The 19,931-nt window shown below is 38.0% G+C and overlaps 1 protein-coding gene across 6 annotated transcripts in view; it reads right to left on the bottom strand.

Moving 5' to 3' along the window:
- Positions 1–19,931, bottom strand: part of LOC133634075 (myosin-10) — a 91,097-nt gene that overhangs the window by 50,747 nt on the left and 20,419 nt on the right. For all 6 annotated transcript variants that reach the window (XM_062027063.1, XM_062027060.1, XM_062027061.1 and 3 more), the window contains exons 3-5: positions 16,523–16,679; positions 1,523–1,550; positions 25–127 (exon numbers count right to left, since the gene is read on the bottom strand). In XM_062027063.1, coding sequence (XP_061883047.1) covers positions 25–127; positions 1,523–1,550; positions 16,523–16,679 — 288 coding nt within the window. The remainder of the gene's footprint in view (positions 1–24; positions 128–1,522; positions 1,551–16,522; positions 16,680–19,931) is intronic.

The following is a 19,931-nucleotide window of genomic DNA, read 5'->3' on the forward strand; positions in this document are numbered from 1 at the left end:
ATATATTAGTTAGATACTACTCACAGGAATGTTGTGGTCTTTTCTTCCTTTGTGGGAGGAGGCAACGTGTGCCAGGTACTGGATGACCTTCTTTGTGTTTTCTGTCTTGCCAGCTCCGGACTCACCACTGTGAGACAAAAGAACATATGGCGTCTAATTGAAAAAAACCCCCTAAAAAACCAGGCTTGCTCAAAACAAGTAAGCTGTCACATCTCGACCTTAGCCATAAAACATTTAGATTAATAGAGCAGAGACAGTGCTTTTGATTTGCAGGCGCGTTCAGACTAAGTGAGAAAACACTAAGCGACCTCGCTCAACAAATAGCACAGGGCGACACAGGATCAGGATGTGTCTTTCTCTGAATGTTAAGTATTGGTCCAGTTTAGCAGTTGTGGTTTTCTAAATGTTGAGCATGCTTTTTGTTGCTCCCTCTGTGGTGTTGCAAACAAAAAAAATGGAGGAAGGAAATCCTCTTAAGTGCTGTCAGACCTACAAAAAAACAGAAGGACTGCTCCGATTTAGACTATGTCTGGGGTTTTACCTCAAGTGCAAATTTGAAGTATGTACAAAATAGTGTGTGACTCCTGAGGAGTGTGGCTCAATATAAATACAGTTAGACACAGTAAGGCATAGGTAATGGTGGAGGGATTCATGGGAATGTATCGCTTGTGGGGTGTGGTATTCCTCTGTTATTACGTCTTGTGAAGTCCACAAAAAGACACAAATGTGTAGTTTTTACTAATGCCGAAGCTATTTATAAAGAGCACATATAATCTTACTACTTATAGTAATGCACAAAAGTGGAATCACTGCATGTAGATGCTGTCGAAGTTTATTTCTTGATACCTATGGAATTTTCTTATGTTTCATTCATGTTATGGCCAGACAATTTTACAGAAAAGCCAGGCGGCTAATGTGACAGTTCTCTTTCAAGTGGTGACCTGAAGTACTGACCTTGCAATTCTCCTGAATTTGTCTGCTTACCGGCTAGTACCATATTTTTTGGACTATAAGTCGCAGTTTTTTTCATAGTTTCATGGGGTGCGACTTATACTCAGGAGCGACTTATGTGTGAAATTATCAACACATTAGTATAAGATTTCATGGGATTTAGCGATTAGAAGTGACAGATTGTTTGGTAAACGTATAGCATGTTCTATATGTTATAGTTATTTGAATGACTCTTACCATAATATGTTACGTTAACATACCAGGCACGTTCTCAGTTGGTTATTTATGCGTCATATAACGTACACTTATTCAGCCTGTTGTTCACTATTCTTTATTTATTTTAAATTGCCTTTCAAATGTCCATTCTTGGTGTTGGGTTTATCAAATAAAGTTCCCCAAAAAATGCGACTTATACTCCAGTGTGACTTATATATGTTTTTTTCCTTCTTTATTATGCATTTTCGGCCGGTGCGACTTATACTCCGAAAAATACGGTATATGGCTCTTACTTTCATTTATGTGAGGTTAAAATGTCAAGAATATCAATGGAGCAAACAGTCTGTGTACTCACGTGCAAAGAATGGATTGGTCCTCTCGATCTGTGGAAGACAATAGAGGAAAAATAAGAATAGGTCAACCCCAGTAGCCTTTGGTTGAACAGATGAAAGAGTATTAAATAAGGGGGAGGGCGGAAGCTACGGACGGTCCTGGGGGCAAAAAATATGCCAGAACAAGAAGAGAAAAACACAGATTATTATTTTTTTAAAATCTGCAACAATAAAAAAACTTTAATTCATCGATAAAATCGATTTATCACCCAGGCCTACTATAAAGTAGTATTAGTACCGGTATATAAAAATCTGAATATGAATGTGTTTACTGTTACACTCCTTGTATCTTATATACAAACTTAAGACTGATCTACTAAATTCCAAATAACACGTGCTAAACAGCGTGTGCAGACTCTACAAATGCGTGTACTACTAATGGCTGTGTTTCGTGTGATCTACTAAGACTGTGTGTTTGAAAATAATTTAAATTGTTTGTGCTGATGCTCTGCAACGGTGGACTATCACAACTGCAGCGCATTCTTGCATCTGGAATGATCCAAACGCGAACAAAATGCTTAATGAAAGACGTTTTTTCATACAAAATATATATTAGACATCAAAACACATCAATTGAATTTGTTTTAATCAGCTCCTTAAGTCATCTAGCAGTTATCGAATTATAACATTTTGTAATGAAAACTACCGGTACAACTAAGATGAATGTTACAATCAAACATTTGGTGTCTAATAAGCGCAATACTTACAGTGTAGACACTTTGTCGAGCGCAACATAACACATTCAGCGTCCTGGAAAAATGTACTTCTTAGTTAGACAACATATTATATATAACCTACAGTACTGCCATCGAATGTCTTGGAAGAGCAACTGCATTGCAAATGAGAATCAAATGGTATAAGAAAACTAGATGAACTGGACAGCACAGTTGTCATAATCAGCTCAATTTTAAATATTACATTAAAATAATTAAATATATTATCAAACAATTAACATTTTTGACACACACAAAAGTACTGAAAATTGGTTTTGTCAAGTACCGGTATCGGATCCTAGGTGCTGGGAATTGGTATCGTATCGGTTCAAATGTGAACAGTACCCATCCCTGTTTAATATTATTTATTTCTGACAGTTAAAATATGTTGACACACACGTAGGACAGAGGACTCTCTGTCCATTGTCTGTATTTGCAGCACAAACACCTCCTTTCTCACAGCCCTGTGTGTAACTTCGTCAGTTTGCACATACTTTTCAGACGTGCTAAATACAGACTCAAAATAGAGCTCGCAGAACAGTGATCAGACTTGATAAATCACATTGTGCATGCTAAATATTTATATTTGCCTCTTCTTTTCCCAGTATTGTGGGCATTCTGATGATCAGATATTCTGCATATTCATGAAGACAGACACGCAAAATGTATTGCGCTCCTTCTCCTGCTCATGTAGGAGATGCAATCCTCTGCGCACAAGTTTAGTAGATTAATTTTGCGAGTGCTATTAAGTTTGCATGTTTTTAGTACATGCAAACCCTTAGTAAATGAGGCCCTTACTGTTACACAATTATTATCTTACACACAGACTATGTATTGGAAACTCTGGTATTTCCACAATTAATGCCCTACACTCGAACACTCCCAACCATGTATTTCTAGGAAAATATTTTAAGAAATAGTATAATAAAAAGCGTATTTTAAAACTTGACATGCAAAATAAAGGTACTAATTATAACAGACACCTTGTACTTTCTGCAGTAGAGTAAATACATGTCCCTGCCTTTTCCATCCTGGCTTACTTAGTATATAATCATGTATTCCTTATTTTAGATTATTTAAATAACCTGCTTGATCAATCATATCATCATTTGAATTTCACTGTGATTAGGGAACTAAATTAAGCTTCAAATGTGAAATCAGTTTGAGATATTTGGGATAAATACAAAAACTGCTTACAAATGTCTACAATACACAGGTACATTAATCAGATTATAGTGTTTGATTAGCTCGGAGTAAGAATAATCCCCTTTAAGAGATAACAGTAATTATGTCATGAGAAAACAATACTTCCTGTCCCACTTAATGGCCCCGACAAGGACGGACGCCATATCACATGGCTAAGCAGAATGCAGTACAAAGATTAGATACAAACTCATCACTTGGCTCACACTGGTCATTCTGGGTTAAAAGGCAGCTGGCCATAGACTTAACAATGGGAGGTTTCTTCAAAGTGATTGCAGTGAAGAAGAAAGGAATGAATAATTGGCTTAAAAAGGAGAGACAGAAATGGGACACACATCAAATGATTAGGTTCAACTTGCTTTTTATACCTCTGCCAACGGAAGTTATGTTTTAGACCGCATTTGTTTGTTACCAGCGTAACTCAAAAGGAATGCATTGGAGAATATTTACTATGTAGCAAACAGTTTATAACCCCCCCCCCCCAAAATATGTGTTGCAGATAAAATTATATGAAAAGAAGTCAGCAAGGAAATATTAGCATTGTTTAATCTTGTTTGCCAAGAAAAATGACAACATGATCATTTTAAAACAGCTGTCAGTGATTCATTGGGAGTAGAGACAAGCCAAATAGTTGGAGAAGCATTTGCAAAGTCAATGTATGGTGAACTGTAGCTCTTAAAGCCGCAACAGTTTCACTAGCATTCCAGACTGACAGAGGTGAAGTGCTGACTGCAAGGAAAGGTATCTAAATGAGGAAACAGCTGGAGGAGTCATCGGGGACTATCTAAAATTCCTAGCCTTGACGGGGATCTTCCTGTAGTTAAATTATGTGGCAATGGTTTGCAACCACACACGCATGCATGCACGCACGCCCACACACATGCACACTTTCAAACCTTTTCTCCAAACCATTTGGTTGGTTGGTTGAAGTTTATTTTGAACATGTATGCAGTTTCAACATGATGCATCACATATTTTTCATTCCTCTTTACAACATGCCCCAAAAAAAGAGTAGAAAGAAGCATAGCTTATTCATTCCTACTCCCCTTTCCACTTCATAGCAGTTACTAACACATATGTCCACTTCATCAATGATTTCTTAATAGAACAGTTACCTATATAAGTCAGCAATGGTTCACTCAATTAATGAGATTAGTATTATCTTATTTTCAATAACATAATTCTTCTTCCTTGTACGTTGTAAACACTTAGAGTTTGAACTACCTTTTAGTGCATCAGGTTAGTACATTGTTTGTCTTATTTGCTTTATCCATTCCATAATTTAATTCCACATTCTGATATGCCAAAAGTCTTAAGTGTTGTATGTGAAAACAAAAGTTTTAAGTTTGATTTTTCTCTGAGGTTATATTTCTCTTCTTTTGTTGAGAATAATTGTTGTACATTCTTGTAGCAAGTCATAGTTTTAATGTTAGCTGTTTCCAAATGCATCAAGTCATGGAATTTCAATATTTTGGATTTATTAAAAAAAAAAGGGTTTTATATATTTTGTAAATCTAACAGTATGTATTATTCTGACTGACATTTTTTGTAACACGGTTAGTGAATGACATGTGCTTTTGCAATTTTTTCCCCGTACTTCTACACAATAACTCAGATATAGTAATACCAGCGAGCAGCAGAGAATATGGAGTGATTTTTGGTCTAGAACATACTGTATATTGCTTTGTTCTTTATAGAAATATTTATTGCCACCTTATGTTGTATATTTTTGTATGAGATTTCCAGCTCATTATATAATCTATTATTACACCCCAAAATTTGAGTTCTTTCACCCTTTCAATGTCTACTCCGTCTATTTGTATTTGTGTTTGACTTTCTCTTCTGCTGTTACCGAATAGCATTATTTTAGTCTTACTGAGATAAAGATAGTCTGTTTTTATTATGATCCAATGCCCGGATCATGTTCTGTTTGGTTTTTGGACTCCCTCAGTTCCTGTTTTTGTGCACCCTTGAGTTTGATTTTAGTTACCATGGTTGCTTATTGTTTCCACCTGTCGCTGATTGGTGTTCGGGACGCTCACCTGTTTCCCGAACACTAATCAGAAGCACTATTTAATCCTGCCTTTGCCGGTCAGTCAGTCTGGCTTCCTAATTTGCCTTATGCAACAGTTGACGACAGTATTAATTCCTGCTATCTATATACTAGCTTCCACACTAGGCTCTTTTGTTTGCTAGCTCCCACGCTAGCCCCTTTGGTTTTTGCCTTACGTGCTTTGAGCACGTTTTTGTTTGTTCCCGCCTGATCTATTACCAAAATAAATAACTTCCTACCTGCAAGCTGTGTCAGAAGTCCGTCTGCATCCTGGGAGAACGAACCCCTGCATCACCATGCGACACGGTCGTCACAGTTTTTGTCAAACCATCTATTTAATTTGGTAATTTCTTCTGTTATTATTTGTATTAGCTTCTGTGTTTTCTCTCCAGTTGTGTCGTCTGCAAATAGTATTAACTTTAAGTCCTTTGTAACTTTGCAAATGTCAGTTGTATAATTAAAGATTGAACAATTGGTCCCAGTATTGATCCCTGGGGTACGTCGCAAGATATCTCTAGCACTGTTGACCTACTTTCACTTATTTCCACGTATTGCTTCCTGCTGGTTAAGTAGATTCTTATCCAGTTCAAGACCAGCCCTCTGATTCCATACAGTTCTAATTTGTTAATTATATGATCATTAATTGTGTGAAATGCTTTAGTTAGATCCATACATACGGTGGCTGCACACTGTTTACCATCTATTGCATTGGTAATTTGCTCTGTTATTTTGATTAATGCTATTGAAGATGAAATTCTAGCTCTGTATTTAATTTGGGTCTCTGCAAGTGTTCCACTTTAATTCATGAATTTGTCCGATCTGTTGTTGAATAATTATTTGATGATTTTAGAAAAATGTGGAAGTAACCATAGTGTGTGCACACTTCTGCGTGAAGGACATACAGTACCATATTTTACAAGTTCAGATCAGTTGTACTCTAATCCTCTTTAAAAATGGAATTGATCATGAGACTATTAAAACAATAACCGTCAAGTTCAGACAGTAAGTCTACTGTCTGAACTTGACGGTTATTGTTTTAATAGTCTCATTAGCAACATATTCTGTGAAAAGCTAATAAAAGAGTGCTGGTTCTACTCCCTGGGTCCATCTTCTTACTGTTTTCTGCAAGTATCTTTGAGCATCATACGCTACCAAACAGAGAGCATCCAGTTAATGAGTCTCTTTACGTCCATATGACAACCCTGCCAGTACAGCAACAATCTCACCAGCACATAACAAGGACACATATATGCCCTGAATCTTCGCAAAAACAACTCCACATTGGCAATTGGTATGAGGTAATACACAATCTAGTGCTTACTTGATCCAAATTTTAACATGATTGAATTCAACAGTACTAGAGAATGGTTTGGAGGAATTTCATGTCAGTAGTAAATGTTTCGCAATCACCATGTGATAAGATGGCACATTTATGAAAAGGCAGGAAAGGCTACTGAAAGACAATTACATGATCTTATTACATCTGACTTCCACCATATCTAAAAACCGTGTATTAGCAAGTTGACATGGATGTCAACAGTGTAGGGTTGTCCCGATACCAATGTTTTGGTACTGTTATCGTTTTTACTTCATTAGTACTATACCGTACTACACTACAAAAGTGTTTTAAAAGTCATGGGTGTTGAATTATTCAAAAGCATCTAGTTCATGGGGAAAATGACAAAGCTTACTGGTGTTTGTAGAGTTTGGGCTGATGTATGTCAGCCACAGCTCTACAAATGGAAACATATGCAGTAGAAATCCTGCACATTTACTTTCCAAGATGGAACATTTTTGTGGAGTCAGTGATGACATCTAATAGGGAGCTCTAGAGGTGGGAAATGCGATGCATCACGACTGCAAGCGATTCCTGGATTGATGAAAAAATGTCCAAATATCGATTATTTACATATGTTGAATAGAGTAATACAGACATTTCTAAAAGCTTTGTACACTTCAATAAATGGCTAATAGAAACTGTGTTACAGCAGAGAGTAACATGCTAAAAGGACATTAGCAAGTAGATTAATAAGTCAGGAGAGACAATAACATCCATACAGTGCAGTCGACGGCCGACAACACTTTTAGACATAGATATGAATGAGTAAATAGACGACACACGTCGTTGAGCCGCAAGTTTATGGCGACTAGGGCCAAAGTGTCTAAACATTCTGTGGTTTTAGAAGGCACAAAACTTTGATTGAGGATGCCTGCTCGCTAAGTAGGGGCGTTTATATATTCTTTCACTAAGCAGGCTACTACAGTTCTAACGTATCTAGTCTTTCATGCATACGTATATATCTATGCTGTGCGCACTAACATCCAAAAACTGAAAATGATGCAATACTGCATACTTTAGTAGCCAAAAGAGGAGACTTGTGGACATATTACTAATATCATTAATAATTAATTGTAATATATTCACAATATATAATAATAATATACAATTTAATAATTATAGATGTATAAATATTCATTTTTGTAATCAAACTCCCACCTCCAAAAACCTGCACCTGGGAATAGGTTGATTGGCAATACTAAATTGGCCCTAGTGTGTGAATGTGAGTGTGAATGTTGTCTGTCTATCTGTGTTGGCCCTGTGATGAGGTGGCGACTTGTCCAGGGTGTACCCCGACTTCCGCCCGAATGCAGCTGATAGGCTCCAGCACACCCGCGACCCCAAAAGGGACAAGCGGTAGAAAAATGGATGGATGGAATTGTAGCACTGGAATTGTTATCGTAATCGAATAGAGAGGTGTCCTAAGACTCCCCACCTCTAGGGAGCGCGGTCAATAATATTTCTAATTTTAATCAAGGTATTTACGAAAACAGAATCAAAACATTTGAAAGGCAGTAAGGCCACCAGCAAAGCAGACTAGAGCAAAACAAGATAGACCAAACTGACTAAGAAGGGGAACATGAAGACATAGTTTGGGTCTTCAAGCATGCTTGCATCTGCAATGTGATTGACAACTTATTTTTACACATGTATGACAGTAAAGAATGTTAAACTGTTTCTGAAAGCATTGTTAATAAAAGTTATACGGTTGTGATTAATGGTTGTGTAAGTTACAGCATTTTCAGCAAAATAAAAAAACACTGAATTCCTTAAACAATCCACCAAACTTTACTCTATTTACTATACCTACCGTATATTTCGGAGCATAGGGCCCCCTGCTGAAGAGCACGTCTATTTAGGTTTACTTTCATACAAAAGGTGCACCGGATTATAAGGCGCATTAAAGGTGTCATACAATGATTATTTTTTCTATATTTAAAACACTTCCTTGTGGTCTACATCACATATAATGGTGGTTCTTTTGTCCAAATGTTGCATGGATTATGTTTTGAAGACCATTTTCAAGCCGCTTTCTGACGGTCTCTTCAGGATGCGCCGTTTTGTGTGAGGTCTTATTTACATGCCGTCACTTCGACGGCATCTTCTTCCCATCATCTTTGTTGTACCAGTAGTTTTTAGCGCTTCCATAGCGAGACTACTGACATATGTAAGTTAGAACTAGGGTAGCGAGGTAGTGACATGGGTAACGTTAACTGTGATGCTAGCGGAGCGGTGCAAGTTGTAATACGAGAGAGAGAAGGTGCGAATCTGGTAACAAATAAGGAATAATTCATTCCCAAGAAAAACAGCACGGGGTCCATCGTTTGGCGGTGATTTGGCTTCAAGCGGGAAGATGTTGAACAAACAACAGTAATATGTCAAGTATGCGGCAAAAACGTTGCTACAAAAAGTAGCATTACTGCTAATTTGTAGCATCATTTGAAAAGTCACCCGCTAGAGAATGAAGAGTGCTTGAAACTCTGCATGTCAACATCTCGGCCAGTGCCACCCAACAAAATGCCCAAGCAACCATTTCCAGATCAACACCGTATGCAAAAAAATAGTCAACAACAGAAGGAGATAACGTCCGCAGTAACCTACCACATAGCGAAGGACATACACTATTACTATTTGATTTACTATTATGCAGCTCATTTTTATTTGACAGTTATTGAAATATCTTGTGTGACATCATGCACAAAAGTGCACTTAATTTGTTTTAAAATATTGTAGTGGCGTTCTGTACAAAAAGTGCACTTTAATTTAGTGTTGTATTGGTAAGTCATCTTAGTGACATCATGCACAAAAGTGCACTTATAGCTTGTTTTAAAATGTCTCTGACAATCTTGCACTTTCTGTTTTGGAAATTACATGAATGTTTGTGCCACTGCTTAATAACTGTTTAATAAATACAGTTTTGGTAAATTGACTTAGTTGTGATTTCCCTCTCTGCATGAACGTTTAAAATTAGCATATATTAATGCAGTATGAACAAGAATGTTTTAATGTAGACACATAGAATCATCATACTGCTGTGATTATATGCATCAAGTGTTAATTCAAGGCTAAGGCAAAATATCGAGATATATATATCGTGTATCGTGACATGGCCGAAAAATATTGAGATATTAATAAAACGCCATATCGCCCAGCCCTAGTTAGAACTGTTTGCTACTTTATACTAGAAATGGCAAAAGTGGAGGATGAATGCCCCACAACAAGAGGAAAGAGAAAAAGAAGGAGCTTATTAACTACGGTGCGGACTACAATGGCAGAAGCGCATATATTTTCGAGACTTATGCAGTTTCCAAATACACATCAGCAGCTACGTACCAATATGTAAAAAAAATTTGGTTTTGCATAATATTGGGAAACAAAAGGCACGATAATGTGTCTTCTAATAGGTGCAATTGTGGGATCCTTATAAATACACCATAATAATAGCCGTAATCTTAAAGCACAGTACGTCTGACTACAGTAGCCCTGATGCTCTGCATTCCATCAAGCGATGCGACTTCGCAGCTTATCAAAGTCGTACTAAAACACTTTGACATATTTTTGAGCGCTCTGTGTGATGGTCTATCTTCTCAATGAAACATCAAAGTTTTGGTGTTGCTTGCTTACGAGTAATTGCTAGTGTCATTTATTGAATGGGCTTCAACCTGAAGTCCACACGTATGTCTTATGAGTGACTGTTATCTAATGATCTCACTTATCATTTTACCTTGTATCACATGAAATTGCTTTGAGGTCGGTAAGGACAACCAGAATTACATAAGGCGCACTGTGGATATTTAAGAAAATGAAAGGATTTTAAGGGCACCTTATAGTGGTATACATTTGTATGTCTGTGCGAGCAATCTTAGGGGGTCTCAACAGACTTAAAAAGAGGGTATTTTGAAGAATCAAATCAGAATCAGAATCTGTCGGCCAAGTACAGTATGTTTAACACACAAAGAATTTGACTTTGTACTGTGCTCTCTTTGCTCAATGCAAGAAGACCTCTTATTTCACCACTATCCCTGAGCTGTTCATCCTTGCTTGGGGACAATTATTGCTGACGCCTTTTAACATGCGTTCATTTTCCATCAGTCACATCCAGATTCAAATGTGTTGCTTGGAAAAGGAGAAAAACCATGATACTGATCAAGGACAGCTGCGTATTTAGTTCTACTGATCTGCCTACTGATCTGTGTTTGTGTTAGTTTACACCTCATTTAACCGCCCATCGTAGTGCAACAATGAAGAGGTAATTAACAGATCCCCGCAAAACTCAGACGCCCTTTCGCCACAAACAGGATTCCATAATTTGCTAAAAAGCTCCAAATGTTAAGATCAGATGACAGTTTACACACAAACCACTATGGCTATTTATCATTATTTATGTGAGCGTTCTGGAAATGCTGGTCAAAGTACTAATATGCGGTCTTCTTATGTAAGATGTAATTGCAACATATTGTTAAATGGCGGTACAAAAGAAAACACACTAGAGGATTCCAAGGTATTTAGACTGGCCACTTGTGAGTAAAAATGTGTGGAAAGAAAACCCTTGTGCTTTACTATCAAACTGGATAGTCACTAATATAATTCAGGCTGTTGAAATGCTCAGGGCCACCACAGAGCAGCTGGCATCCACTAATCTTCAACCTACAAACCTCTTTTACCAAGCAACAACACTGTTAATTTCGATGTGAGCACAATATGAATTAGGTTGGAATGGTTGTGCATTAAGTTTTCCCTAAAATCAAAGGTGTATTTCCATTCTATCGCTGTGAACGGCTGAGCAATGCAATATGAAATAGGTGCAGTTTGATGAAATCATGATGAAAGCCAGTGTTTCCCACACATTCATTTATTTGTGGCGGCCCGCCACGAAAGAATTACGCCCGCCACAAATAGATTTTTCGGGTTTTTTTTTTTTTTTTTGTCCTGTCCAGCTTCTCAGGCAAATCATATAGTTGATGTAGATGCCCATATCGGCTGTTCAGATTTACTTTACAAAAGAGAAGTGTAGGATACTTCTCTTGTTGCCTTATTTGTATTTGACTTTATTAAATGTATTTATATTATCATTTGGTGCAGCCGGGCCGGAGCAGGAGGGGATAGAAAGAGAGAAATTATTATGTTGCTGGTAAATAATATGGTTGTAGTAGTAGGCTAAAGTTAAATTATTTAGTATGCACTAATTAAAGGGGCAGAGCTTTAAGAGACTTTTAAGCTTTTATATTTTATAAGATATATTTTTTGTAAGAACCACAATTAATAAATATATTTCAGTGAATAACTTATTGTTCAAATCTGTATATAAATATGTACATAAAGTGTTGTAATTATATTGTAAAATAGATGGATGGATGGATGGACATTTAAAAAAAAACTGTTGTTATTAATTAGTAAGTATACATTTTTTAGCCTTTTTAGAGAAAATCATATCATTGTAGTAAATTATGCAAATTACTCGATGATGTCATGGTGACCACGCCCATAGCCACGCCCCCACCGCCACAGGTATCTTGGCAGTTTATGGGAAACACTGAAAGCATACAGTATTTTGTTTGTGCTCATTGACAATTGGCATTAGAAGATATTATAAATGATGTGGGAGGAACTCTAAATCAAAGGTTCTGCATACAAATATAATGTGGACAAATGATGTTAGTGACAAATTGGGACGTAATAAAGATAGCATTAGTCAGTTTCACATAAAATATGCTGACATGATACTGGTGGAATGAGCAGTATTGCAAGAACAGCGGTGACCTCACAAAAGATTTGGAGGATTCATGGAGATGCCGCAGCTGTCCTATTCATACTGGCTTCAATGCACTATGATCACTGCTGGCTGAGCATTGTGCTACATTATTTAATATTTGACTGGAGTTTAACCAAAACACTTTAGAGTTTCCTGTTAGCCAAAAACCTTGTGACAAAAGGTCTTTATAGTGACTTGTGTCTTCAAGGATTCAAGCATAGTTGAATGGTGATTGGGACGTGGATGATTCTGAATCGATAGACAATATTCCTAATAACACAAGTGTGTTTAAAAAAAGTAATATGGTTATAAAATGTGGCATTAGCATGGAAACACACCGGTGATGAGATGCCATGCTAACCGCTAAACTAGCTTAAATGTGAAGTAGTGAAACAACAAAAACACTTCAACTGAAGTCTGACTGGAACCGCGCTAAAGCAGAGAGTAACCAGCTAAGAAAAGGAAATTAGCAAGTAGACTAATAAATCAATGGAGAGAAGAATATCGACAACACTGTCAGACATGGATATAAATAGGTAGAGACAAGACACCTCTTTGAGCTATGTGCTAAGCATGCGGCGACCGGTAGCAAAGTGTCTAGGTATTCCATGGTTTTATCAGGCACAAATAATATAATTAATTAATGTTTTAAAAATAAAAAACTATATATATATATATATATATATATATATATATATATATATATATATATATATATATATATATATATACACACATATATATAGGCAGCACGGATGGAAGAGGGGTTAGTGCGTCTGCCTCACAATACGAAGGTCCTGAGTAGTCGTGAGTTCAATCCCGGCCTCGGGATCTTTCTGTGTGGAGTTTGCATGTTCTCCCCGTGACTGCGTGGGTTCCCTCCGGGTACTCCGGCTTCCTCCCACCTCCAAAGACATGCACCTGGGGATAGGTTGATTGGCAACACTAAATTGGCCCTAGTGTGTGAATGTGAGTGTGAATGTTGTCTGTCTATCTGTGTTGGCCCTGCGATGAGGTGGCGACTTGTCCAGGGTGTACCCCGCCTTCCGCCCGATTGTAGCTGAGATAGGCTACAGCGCCCCCCGCGACCCCGAAGGGAATAAGCTGGAATGTTTCATCTACATGCATTATCGCGATACTATTAAAAGCAACTCTACTTCCCGCCCCTGCTGAGCAGTGACTGACTGGGATCAGCCCAACAAAAAATATCTAGGGTGACCCTATTGTGCTTGACAATGGGCCCTTTGTGCGACAGAGATGGTCGACGAGTGGTGGTGGTGACAAAAGTGGACAGTCAGTCATTCCTTTTAGGCTCCACTGTCTCCCAAAAGAAAACAGGATAACATAATTGGCGTGAATTATTTTTCTGCTTATTCCTTCGTGTTAAAAATCTATACAGTACATGCCAAATATTTTCATTTGACTAGCTTCAAACTAGGTATGGACATAATAATTGATTAAACGATTAAGAGGCAATAAATTGTGTGAAATTGATTGTTGATGATTTGCATGAGCTACTTAACTTATCTATGCAGACCTCCACAATAACACAACTTCTCCTTGCAACACATGCTGATCAAGATATAACAGTAATATTCATCAATGGATCGATGGTTAATTTTTCCAGTCAAGCGATCAAGGAAATCTAGCCAAATGCCCATCCCTTTTTGAAGCTTACGTTACGTCAATGAAATGTGTCTTAGTCAATTTTACATTCAGTGGGACCTCTTTTTTCATTACAAAAAGGTACCACAAAAAACGACTCCTGCATAATCGAAGCAATAATGTAAACAAAAATTATCTGCTGCAGACACCCAAAATAATAATACAAAACTCATTACCTGAATGATTATAGTTTTACATGCAGAAAACAATGCAAAATACATACCGTAATTTCCGGACTATAAGCCGCACCAGCTAAATTTAGGGGAAAATACAGATTGCTCCATATATAAGCCGCACCCGACTATAAGCCGCAGGGTTTGATGTGTAATTACCGTAGTATATAGGGGTTCCTGCTACCACGGAGGGGATTGTCGGGACAGAGATGACTGTTTGGGAACGCAAAGCGTCCCATTTATTAACAATAAATCTTTCAATCATTCAATCAAACTTTCACATCTTTGACATGGCGAACAGCATTCGTGCAGAGTACAAATAATACTACGGTGCAAAGTAATACAAAGTGCTCGCCTGTACGTTATCAAAATAACCAGCCTACCGGTATATGAAAAGTCAGTCTTTAATCATTGTGTCATCGTCTTCCTCCTGCGTACTAAAATCCCTGAAATCCTCTTCGTCTGTGTCGGAGAAGAACAGGCCGTAAATAAGCCGCACCGTTGTATAAGCCGCAGGGACCAGAACGAGGGGAAAAAGTAGCGGCTTATAGTCCGGAAATTACGGTATATATAATGAATGAAATAAACATTAAACATCACTTTTATCCATAACATAAAGCTTATATAACTTATAATACAGTATATGGACTATGGTTGTGCGATATCGACTATATATATGATATAATTTATGTAAATATGGCTGTCAATAGAGCTTTTAAAACTATCGTTACATCGTGATACTGATAATGTATGTTGATGACACATTCTAGTTGATTTGGCAGCGCCAAGCGAACCTCTTATGCAATGTCCCCCTACAGTGCAAAGCTATTTCTAAGTCAGCAATTCTCGCCTCCGTGGTGGCAGTTAAAGTATGTATGTATCAGCTCCAGAGGATGAAGAATAGCTAAACCCACTTACAATGAAAATTAAAAACAAATCTTATTTTTCATTAGCTATGTACTAGCATCGTATGTCTGGGTGGGGGTCCTACTTTAAAATTAATTTGTACCCCTTCAGAGATCACATTTAGTAACCAATAAAACATTCTCATGTTGCACAATGAGATGTAAGCGTGGGACTGCTAAAGTGTACATTCCTGTAACGTTCTGTCGGTGAAATATATATTTTTATTAGCATTTCTGTAATCTAGTAACAGCATGTCATGATTAATAACTATAATATAACATTCTTAATAAATGATAGTAGAATAAGCACACATCTGATTGAAGAGTCATAGAGTAACGACCGGGCATTCACACTTTGTGTGGTGTTGGAGAAGTCTGACTTTTTGTGTGGCATAAACGCATCAGTGGCTAAGTGCCGTGAGTGCGTGTCTTGGCCCAAGTGAGAGCAAGCGGCTGCTGTTAATATGAGAGACGATAAAGAGTTGGTTTTCGCCTGGTTTGTGCGGCAGAAAACGACTACTTTTTCTACATAGAATTTTTTTACTCATGTTTTAGGTGCGCCTACAGCCAAAAATAAACAGTTTTTTCTCAATAAAGTGATCAATAGAATTCCTGCCCTCTTTAAAGCGTCTCGACAGACATTACAATAATTCAACAGTGTTGACGAACAATGTTTTATCTGTTAGAGCCGCTCGTTGGCACCTGTCACTCACAGTGGAATTGCAAGATCCTACAGAACAAATTGTTATGTGTTTATTTTGTTCAGAGTGAGCAGTGAATAATGGGGAATGGGGGGCTGGATTCTATCCCAGCTGCACTCGGGCGGAAGGCAGTGTAATCCCTGGACAAGTTGCCACCTCATTGCAGGACCAACACAGACAGACAGCCAACCATTCACATTCACAATCACATTCACACACTAGGGCCAATTTAGTGTTGCCAATCAGCTTATTCCCAGGTGATTGTCTTTATCAGAGCAAATAGCATTAAAGACGCATTATTCCGGCGAGACACTCTTTAGACTGAACAGCCATTTCTATATAAAGCCGATGACCTCATTACTGGCTTTGAAATAGGCTGACAAGTTATGATCAGATAGCTCCAGATCATAGACATTCAATAGGTGATCAGATGTCAATAAACTGTACTAACAGGCTTACCTTGTAGCATGCATCTGTAAGCAGACTCTGAGATGGCATAAATGTGTGGGGGCATTTCGTGCCTCTTTTTGCCCCGGTACATTTCCACAATGTTCTCCGAGTAGATGGGGAGGTTTTTGTAAGGGTTTATGACCACGCAGAAAAGCCCGGAGTATGTCTAGAAAAAAGAAAAAGATACAGTTAATGAGACTATAGCATCTGAACGTAAACTCAGGAACCACCAATATATTTGGTTGCAATTTTATGCTGCTTTGATATTAACATTGGTACCTTATGCTGAGAATCAAATTGACAGTAACTCAGCACACGAAAGTACCATATATAGAAAGATCCTGCCATTGCTGTTCAATAAGTTACGGGGAGTACAGACAGAAATGCACTTTGTATCAATACTAATTAGTGTGTCTGCTTAATACTTTGATTTTTCTAACATGGGACAAATCTCTTGTGACTTTATGCATGAATGACTGGTGTGTCTACACGATGAGAACAGATGTGCATACAAACTCTCTGTTTTCACGAATTAGATTAAATCAGGACTATTCAACCAGCAACCCTGGAGGCCAAATCCGGCCCAGGAATGACATCAGTCCGACCAGCGAGTTTGGTTTAAAAACTTGGAAAAAAACTTAACATTTTTGGAGCATATTCCAGTTGTCATATAGGTGATCTTTGACTATATTTTTTTTGCAGTGGGTCCCTAAAAACAGCAGATTCTAAAGTGTATACCAAATAAGACAAATAGTGAAGAGAGAAGTCCAGCCCCGTAGTCCTTAGCTCTCTGGAATTGTGGCACCCTCCAAAATTGTGTTGAATAGCCCTGGTTTAAAGCAAGCCATACACGAAGGAAACATGAAATGTAAATATGTGTTCACGACACTAAAAACAGTCTTGTTGTTTTAACTTAAAATGAAAATGTCTTACATAGCTATTGTATGTGCTTTGATACTGCCAATCATTTTTGCAACACTGTGATGGCCAAAAATGTACACTGTCCTAATGTTCTTATTACCATTTCCGAGGAGCATTGTGAACAGATCTCTGAACCAGTGACTGCAGTAAATTCTGCATATTTGTTTTCACACCATAAAACACTTACACATGTAATGTGTCATGCAATGCATGCACAATATATGCTTTTTTTGAGATCTCCAGATGGCGACCTACACCCCCATCCTTTTAATCTCTTCCATGTGCACAGATGATTTTGTGCTGTGCTACTAGTAACATACTGATTTTCTATTTACCACCTGAAATCTAAAAGGGCACTTCATCTGGCATTGACTAAACTTCTCCTCCACTTTGCTATTTGTTTTGTGTGCCAGAGTAACCCCTTCATGGACCCCCTATGGTGGGCACAGCGCCAGACGGATCACTGCTACTGATCCAGCCTGGGCTGCGGGAGGTGAGTAGACTGGAATGGCTCAGCTGGCTGCCCTTGACAGTGGGACCCCAAGTATTTGTGGGATTAGTTGGGCTCTTAAAGAAGAACTGCACTTTTTTTTGGAATATCCCTATCATTTATAATCCCTATGTAAGACAAGAACACATATATCTTTCTTTATTTACGTATTCTAATTTGTATTATACGGCAAGTGTAAAAATGACTAAAAATGCAGCTAATGGGAGTAATCTATTGCGCCTGTAAAGCCCTCTAAAAAACATCCAAAAACCACCAACAATACTCCATTCATATGTCGTAACCTACGTATTAACCAAGTATTAGCAATATTGTTATAAGCGCTACAAGAAGGAACTACTTTTAGCTGTGATCACAGAGAGGTAACTAACTTATGCAGCTATTGACATGAGCTGCTGCATCGGCTCTGATTTGGTCAAATGTAATTTTGGATTATAAATAATGCGTCTCACTTGTATAGTAGAATGTTGTGGCCATAAACCGAGAGCAGGCCTGCGCGATATACCGGTATTATACTTAATACCGGTATATTTTAGAAAGCGGTATATAGTTGAGACTCAACCGCCATACCGATATCTTTTGATATGCCTTTGTTACAGCTGTTTGCGCTTCTCTGCGCATGACAGGTGAAGCACAGGGCATCCTCTTTGGCTCACCCAGCCCCTTGCGTGTTTATGGAGTCGTCTCTCTGACGCACTATGACGCGCAATGACGCGCAATGACGTGCAATGACGTGCTGTATATCATACTTTTTATTTATTTTTTAAAATGACGACGCCCTGTCAACTTTTCGACTCCAGAGTACGCAGTGCTTTGGTCAGCGACTGCCTTTGGCTTTTGGTGAGTGACTACATCTTTATTAACACAGAAACCAATTTGCTTGAGAACATATACTGTATCTCTCCGTGTAGCGACTTTATCACTAATCTTATTTGTTTATGTTGTTCACTTCTGTTAACGACTTAGCACAGAAGCTAACCAGAGCGCCTCTCTGCTGCTTGCTCCGTGTGTCAAATATTTAACTACAGTTTGGTTTAAAAGTGCCTCTATCCATAGCCTGTACAGACTAAGCTACTGTAGTATAGCGGCTTGGTGCCTGAAAAGTAGTTTTAAACTGAGCAGCAAGCGACTTTCCCCGCAGTGAGCAAGTAGAAGCTCCATCTATCCTGCGCACAAGTGTGAGGATATAAACATAACAAAATGAACCAAAATTGCTTTGACGTAGTAACGACTAACTTATTACTTTTAAAATAATTAAACAACACGTTACGTTACTACTTACAACAAAAATAATGTGAGAGCTCGCAACACTGGTTATCTAGCCATAAAACACAAGTACTTTGAATTTTTTTTCTCAATATACCGGTATATATACAAACACCGGTATTCAAACAAAAAATACAGCGGTATCAGTTTTGAGCCATATCGCCCAGCGCTAACCGACAGGTTGGTCAACTTTGACATTCGACTAAGAGAAAGACACGAAAAGGCTCTTGTTTGAGGCCACCTTCTTTTTCCTTGTTTTTATTTTTCTGAGGATTATGATTAATTCTTCATCTAAATGGGAAGATACAAATATCCCATCAGTCGGCATACCAGTGAAAGCAGAAATCGCACAGTAAGTGATTGCTTTATTATGTTTGTAGTTTGTATTTCTTGTTTAGCACTTAACAATGCTCCTACTTGATAGATCTGCTTATCACCCAGCTTCTAAAACTTGTAGCTCAGCATCTGTATATTGAGGCTAAAAAATATAAGGTTCCGGTTCATTATTTGTCCCAAAGTAGTCGTTGGCTCTCACGAAGTCGGCCATGATTAATAGTAGTTATTGTTGTTGAAGGGAAAAGCGAACCTTGTGATGCGTCTGTAAAATGAACGTGCCACTGTATGCTTAAAATGAGCAAAATATGTTAAAATTACACGTTACTGTGAATGTGCCTGTTACTACATTACATATATACTTAAAGCCTGTACATAAAACATTGATGG

This window comes from Entelurus aequoreus, linkage group LG18, assembly GCF_033978785.1.
Source record: "Entelurus aequoreus isolate RoL-2023_Sb linkage group LG18, RoL_Eaeq_v1.1, whole genome shotgun sequence".
NCBI lineage: Eukaryota > Metazoa > Chordata > Actinopteri > Syngnathiformes > Syngnathidae > Entelurus > Entelurus aequoreus.